We start from the raw sequence: 7,559 nt of genomic DNA, 5'->3' as shown, positions 1-7,559 counted from the left end.
TCCTGATTACTAAATTTACTAAATTAACCTTAATTTACAGGCATAGAAGGCTATAGAAAACAAGGGGTATGAAGGCGTTATCAAGCTGTGCTCTGTATGCTTCCAACAAACCACTCACCATAACCGCCTGCACAAGAGACAACCAATGCTGCATAACTAAAATGTGGTTAACTTCTGTAAGCGTCAGATCTAGTTGACCTAAAACATATTTTGTCCACAACTAATATAAATAATTAGAAGAAAAACGTCTAATTTTAATTTTTGAACTTTTCTAATGACAAGCCCTAAGGAATTCATATTCATACATGCATCATTTGTTGGTACATTAACAATAACCACCAGCTTTCTGAAAATAACTACCATACCATCAATGTACTACTAGTTTTTGCATAAACTCAATTTTTGATGAGAGCCATAAGGGTTGTTATTAGAATTTTTTTTTTAATTAAAAAGATACATTTTTTTCAACTTTCGACCCGTTTGACACGATTCCATTGACCTCAATCTATTTAACCCATTTGACATGTTTGGAGACTATAAGAATTTGTACTGACCCGATTCATTTTAAATGGGTAGAAATTTCGACAGGTAATAGATACAATAGATATAAACCTGAGTGAATATGTGTCTGGTGGCGGCTAAGAGTGGAAGAAAGATCGAGCAATCTGACGTTATCCCAGCAGCGGTGCCTTCAACGAATTTTTCTTCAACAAAACGAGATTCGTTTAGTCGGGGATGAATGTAGAACACAAGTCACCAGCTACAATATTTTATATACGGCCATAAAAAAAACTTTATATACTCACTGCCTGTTTTACTCCACCGAGAACGCCATATTTGTATCCAACCATAGATGCCTAGAAAAAGATAAAATATATGTTACGTCACAGATGACGTTGTCTATGTTTTTTTTTTTTTTTTTTTTTTGTAAAACATTCTCACCCAGATCAACAATTACAATATCAGTGTTGCAGATCTCGCGAGTACTCGGTCAAACTAGGAAAAACTCGGGATTACTCAGAAAATCGATCAAAACTCGGGATTACTTGGAAAATCGGTTAAATTTTGTCAAAGTCAACAATGGTCGAAAAGTCACGAACGAGTACTCATAAACCGATTAACAATTGGTTCAGAAGGCCAAAATTTTCATATCTGCATACAACAATGTTGTTATTAGCCAACATAACATTTTTAATGAATATTTGAGTTGTAACAAACATTTAAGAAGAACATCAAAAGCTAGGTTTAAGTGGAATTTACTCTAATGCTTTCCAGCACTAAGAAAACCGCCAAAGCTGTACCGAAAGAAAGATGAGGTGGAGGTGGCAATTACGACTCATTTACTTATATAGGTTGATGCGGATTATGCGTAAGAGGTCAAAGAAAGATATGGTCAAACCAGTTAAAAGTAGCTGAAAAGTATTTTAATGCTTAAATCTTCTAAATAACTTTACTCCACAAACACATTATTATTGAAATATATAATATATGTAAGTGTGATCATATTATGCATGCTTATTGTTAAAGTTAATTTTTTTTACCTATCAAACTATTCCTGTCAGAACCCAAGATGACCCACACTACATTTTTTTACTCATTTTGACCCATGACTCAAACCACCTATTTTGCCACCTCTGGAATATGGTATATATTCAATATCGGAATCCCATATCACCTGGAAGATAAGTGCCGGCACAAACATTAAAACTGCTACTAATTAAGTGGTAGTATTTTCGCAGAAGAATTCGTTCAATCTTACTGTTCTTTGAGATATCGTGGAACTGCAAAACAGATACACATAAAATGGCCACACAATGTACACACAAAGAAAGCCTTTTGTGTGGTTCAGATAAGACAAACTTTAACACCCTGACAAGAAGAAATTATGTACCATCAGATAAAACAAACTTTAACCAGATAGCTCTAGTGTTGCAGAATTCGGAATTAGTCGGCGAGTACTCAGTTTTTGCAGCTTGGGGAGTACCCGGCAGGTACTCGGTCAAACTAAGTCAAGCTTGGTCAAACTCAGTCAAAAATTGGTCACACTCTGCCAAAACTAAGGATTTTTCGAAAAATCGCTCAAAACTCGGCCAAAACTCGGGATTACTTGGAAATCGGTCAAAAGTGGTCAAAAATCAGTCAGAATTGGTCAAATTCAAACTTAGTCGACATCCGAGTACTCCCCGAGTTTTATGACATTAATATCCCCACTATCTGAAAAGCTCCGGTGGATCAGGGTTGCACCCTATTGAAGATTTGTTTTCAGCATCTATGCCCAACGGCTCATAAAAGTAACGTGTTTGTTTGCTTACATGATATACCAAACAACCAGATCTAAATAACTCGAGAATACCGAAATTTGAATGATTCTAAAACATAAATGAACTAAATTGTTTCAGTATATCAACATCATGTTACGCTAACACTTACAACATAACAATACACACTTTAAGTCATTACATGACAACAAATCGAGCTAATACATACTTAAGTCATTACCAAGACAACAAATCGAGCTAATACACACTTAAATCACATCTTAAACATGTCTCTGAGCCTTCTCTTCTTGCAGGAGTATCGCAACTATTGAACAACTTTTTTAATTCTGTCCAACAAAAACGATAAATTGTTTGTAAACATGAGAATTGCATTTTGAATTCACAACTGAATTGTAAGCTAAATCGAATACTGATTAGTCATATAATCTTGCCTTTATTGAGTTCATTACTAACAATATATTGGTCTTTTCTAGAATATACAAACAAGCACTAGATTAGGGTTAATAAATTCCCTAAAACCCAAAATGATAAGCAGCGATATCCAAAAAAGTAAAGATTAAAAATGCCTATCTTTGTCGAAATTTATCAAACAGGTGGAGGGCATGAATGATTAAAAACTTAAACAAATTTTAAAGTTATAAACAGTTAAATGATGATAGATGAAAACGTACCCTTACTTGAAAGCTCTTAATTCTACTTTGATTTTCCTTGTCACATCACTTCACACAAACCACCTGTGGAAGTGGACACATATCATATGAAATTAAAGAATAATTCAATTCAACCAGTTTTTATAAAAAAACAGATGATAGTTAGTGTAACATCATGTAATTTTTTACAACACACAACAACAAAACCCAATACCACATAAATGAGTTGTGAAAGTTATGTTAGATACTTTTCCGTAAAACACAATAATAAGCACAGCTATTTTGGAGGTGGGTTATTCACAATAACGAGCAAATACTACAAATTATTAGGAAGTGTTTCAGGAATTAAATCAAACAGGCAATTGTACTGTAAGAGATATAGAGGACGTACCTTTTCTACCAAGAGTATGTATGTACTGTCAAGGATGAAGTTGATTGTGGGACATCTCTAATGTTCAGGCACTTATATATAGTAAGTGATTGAAGGTGAGTGAGGTGCTGTAAGAGCTCCTCTGAAATTGATTCCACATCCTTAAAATCACTTATTGTTAGAGAAGTTAGAGAAATTGGAAGAAGAACAGAGGTTGAAGCAGTATTCATTGCATCTCCTTCCATTGCAAATGAAGTCACCCCTGAATCTTCACCATCTAACCGCAGTTTAACAAGTGAGGTTGGGTAATTCTGCAGCCCCCACTCTGACATTGGCTTCTTTAACTCTCCTGTTGTTAGACTCCTTAAATTAGGAGGCCACAACCCACTTGGAAATGTATCGTCCATGCTTGGACAGTTCCTTATCATCATCTCTTTCAAAGACGTGAGACTTTGCAAAGACTGATGAGGAAATGAATTTAGATTCTTACACCACCTGATTTCAAGAACTTCCAGAGAGGATGGGAGCTCATCAGGAATCGCCTTTAGATTATCACATTTAGTGATTTCAAGAACTTTAAGAGAGGATGAAAGTGACAAGGTCAATGAAGTCATTGATTTACAAAAGTATATCTGCAATTTCTCAACAGTATTAGGACAATTGTAACTCTCCAATGAACTACAACTATAAAGCTTCACATCTCTAAGCACAGATTTGGTGTTACTACTTCCAACATTAACCTCTTTCAACTCATCACAAAATTCAATCTTTAGTACTTTAACTGCCCCAAGATGTTTCAAGACATCCACATCAAGTTCTATAAGATTTTCAATACCATAAATAGCCAAATTCTGAATTGCTGAAGACACAGCAACAATGGCTCTTAAGACTACTTCAGAACATCTCTTTAATACCAAAACCTCAAGTGACGGTATTAATCCAATTGACACCTCAGCCAGTTTCGGGCAATTTTCTATACGAATTTCACGGAGACGAAGAAATGATCTAGTAGTTTTGTCACCTTCACAATTTGACCATTTCTCCAAGCATTCCATATCAGATACCTCGAAGTATTCTAATAATGAAAATGCAATACCATTAAAATGTGTACAATTTATGCACCCTTTTATTCTAAGCTCTGTTAACTTATCAAATGAAGGATTCACAAACCAACTAGGAAATTTCATTCCCCCATAGTTCAAAATCTTCAGTTCTTTTAACTTACTGTGAGGTCTCAGTCTTTCAATCACTTCATATTCTGTTTGAAAATTCCGAGTATTGTCAAATTCATCACCCCATTTCATAGCCAAACTAACAAGACCCTTCTTTCCTTCTAAGTTGGCATCTATTGCTTGTTGTGAATCTGCCACTTTTTCCAATCCTCTAACCGTAAGATGATTTTCAAGGTTGATGAGACCTCTAAGGTCAGATACCTTAAATCCGTTAGCTCCTTGGATGAAAACCTTAGTTAGAGTTTTTAGACTCGTTAACCCACATATACCTAAGGGTGTCTTCTTTAATTTTGGAGTACCACGCATGTCAAGATGTCGCAGATTTATCAACTTAGCAAAACTGACCGGCAACCTAAACAACTCACTGCATTTACAAACCAACAGGGTTTGTAGATTATAAAGCTCACCTACTTGTTCCGGTACTTCTTCTATACATGTATTCGAAAAATTCAGGTAACGCAAATGCTTGAGACCACCAATGGATTGTGGTACTTTTTCTATTGAACACCGATTAAAGCTTAGCACCCTTAGGAGCTGTAATCGGGGAAGCAATTTGACAAGAACATGGTCTGATGTTTCAAAGTCTGGCCACCGATTAACAGACACCGGTAAGAACGTCCGCAAGCGTCTTGCTTTATGTAATTCCTTGAAGTTTATAAATTCTTCATCTGGTTGATCTAAGAATGAAAAATGACGGATTTTATCAAAAGCTTCATTCCTACCATTTACATTCTTCTTATCATCCAACATAAAGAAGAACTCACCCGCAACACTTATCGCCAAGTCATTCATTAAGTCATGCATTATGTATTTTGATTTTTCAATAGGTGAGTGTTGAAAAAACGACTTTGACAGTAGATCTTCAAAATATTGGTGACCTAGACTCTCCATTGTGTTACTGCTGCCCTTTGATTGGGACAAAAAACCTTCTGCCATCCATAATAGGACTAGTTTATCCTTATTGAACAAGTAGTCCTTTGGAAACAATGAACAATATGCAAACAATTTCTTCAGATGTAGAGGAAGATCATAGTAGCTCAACTTGAGAGCTGGAAGAATATCACTTCCACCATCATTTGAACTCCATATCTCACTCTTTAACAACTTAGCCCACTCATATTCATCATTTCCTCTTCCTTTCAAGACCCTCCCAATCGCTATCAACGCTAAGGGCAATCCATTACATCTCTTAGTTATATCTTGAGCAAGTGATAATAACGGATGGTTGTCAAAATTATGCTCGTCTATGGCAGATTTAGCCAACAAAGACAGAGCATCTTCGTCTGATAGAAGCCCCAAATTGTGACGTTCAACACTATCCATCGCTGATGCAACCGTTATCTTCCGTGTGGTAACTAAGATTTTACTTCCTGGTGCCCCTTTAAGTGGTTTTTCAACATCTTTCCACTTCTGGTGGTCGTCATTCCAAACATCATTTAACACAAGTAGGAATCTTTTCTTTGAGAGTTTCTCTTTAAGCGCCTCCTGAAGTGAATTTAAACTAGGAGGTGTGTTGTCCTCTCCGGTGACAGCTTGATAAATCGCCTTGCTAACAGTGAGCACATCAAACCCTTCAGAAATACAAACCCATGCCCTTAGTTCATAGTAATCCTTGACTTTTTGATCGTTGTACAAAAGTCTTGCAAGAGTTGTTTTCCCGACCCCGCCAAATCCAACTAAGCACACAACACTTACATCTTGATTACGTGACTCATCCCCCAGTAACTTCTCGAGTAACGCCGCTTCATCCTTTTCCCGACCCAAGATTAGAGACTCATGATCTAACAGAGATGTTTCCTCCCTTCGTGGAATATTTCTATTTGATCTAAGTGCAAGTACCGTATTGATATCTACACCTACAATTTTATTTTTCTCGGCAAGCACATTCAATTTGTCGGTTATTTCATTTAGCATAGAACGCATCTTACGACCATACTTAAAGTTACGAGGAGTAAAAGAAGTTGGAATGATCTTTTTCAATACTTTACCGGTGCTTGTGCTGCCACGTGATTCATCATTCAACTTTCTTCGCAAAGTTTCGGTGGCCATATCATCGAGTACATCTTCGATGTCATAAGCAAGACGATGAAGATCTAGTAGCCACTTTATAACAACTTTCTCTGTTATGTGCTTCTCACTTGCATCAGCAAGCACAGCTTCTATAGATTCCCACTTTTCCTTCAAGTTTTCAAGCTGAGATGTGATTTCTTTGGACCCAATCAGCTTCATAAAGTCACCAGAGAGTAGCTTTTCAAGCAGCACAGTGACCGCAGTAGTAACAAGGATTTCAGCCATATTTGGAACTGATCAAAAGATTGAATGGTCGGTTGTAAATTAGGGGTCTGGTTGATTTCAAAAGATGAAGGAAAAGAGTAGACTTTTTAAGGTAGAATTGCAGATGAAGAAAAAAGAAGACCGAGGATTATAAATCAATAATACAGAGGTTAGGTACCAAAACTCATTAATATTAAATCGATAATAATAATAATATAGAAGTTAGGTAACAAATCTCATTAATATTAAATCGATAGTGCAGAGGTTAGGTACTAAATCTTATTAATAGTACACAAAAAATAATATAATAATAATGACAACTTGATTACCTGCCGTTGCCCGTTGGCAGTATGATTTTTAATTTGAAAAATAATAATAATAATAATAATAATAAATAATAATAATAATAATTATTATTATTATTATAATCCATCACTAGTGCATCAAAGATTTAATTTTATAATAATAATTAATTAATTATTAATTAAAATTAAAACTAATAATAATAATAGAGTGTTATCGCCACTATTTACAACTTTGACAAAAGAGTTAGCATACTCGATTTTTGAATTTGAGAGTTCCGAGTTCACTTTAATGATGCCATTCCAAATCGAATTAGAGCTGTTACCAAGTGTATTGATCGAATTATCCAAACCCCCATCCCGACCATATATATTTTTTAGAATTTTTATCCAATATGCTTTTTTTTTTCGATACGAAAACACAACCATCATTTCTCCATTAAAGCAAGATT

The 7,559-nt window shown here is 35.4% G+C and overlaps 1 protein-coding gene across 1 annotated transcript; it reads right to left on the bottom strand.

Annotated features, from left to right (window-relative positions):
- Positions 1-2,350: 2,350 nt before the first annotated feature.
- On the bottom strand, positions 2,351-6,826 carry LOC139875759 (putative disease resistance RPP13-like protein 1). Its single transcript, XM_071863061.1, has 3 exons — positions 3,321-6,826; positions 2,951-3,013; positions 2,351-2,605 (listed from the first exon to the last, which is right to left on the bottom strand). Exon 1 carries the CDS (start codon positions 6,824-6,826, stop codon positions 3,326-3,328), a length of 3,501 nt encoding a protein of 1,166 aa, XP_071719162.1. The 3' UTR covers positions 2,351-2,605; positions 2,951-3,013; positions 3,321-3,325.
- Between the last annotated feature and the right edge of the window lie 733 nt (positions 6,827-7,559).

Source organism: Rutidosis leptorrhynchoides, chromosome 11, assembly GCF_046630445.1.
Source record: "Rutidosis leptorrhynchoides isolate AG116_Rl617_1_P2 chromosome 11, CSIRO_AGI_Rlap_v1, whole genome shotgun sequence".
Classification (NCBI taxonomy): domain Eukaryota; kingdom Viridiplantae; phylum Streptophyta; class Magnoliopsida; order Asterales; family Asteraceae; genus Rutidosis; species Rutidosis leptorrhynchoides.
This window is presented reverse-complemented; position numbering and strand designations above follow the sequence as displayed.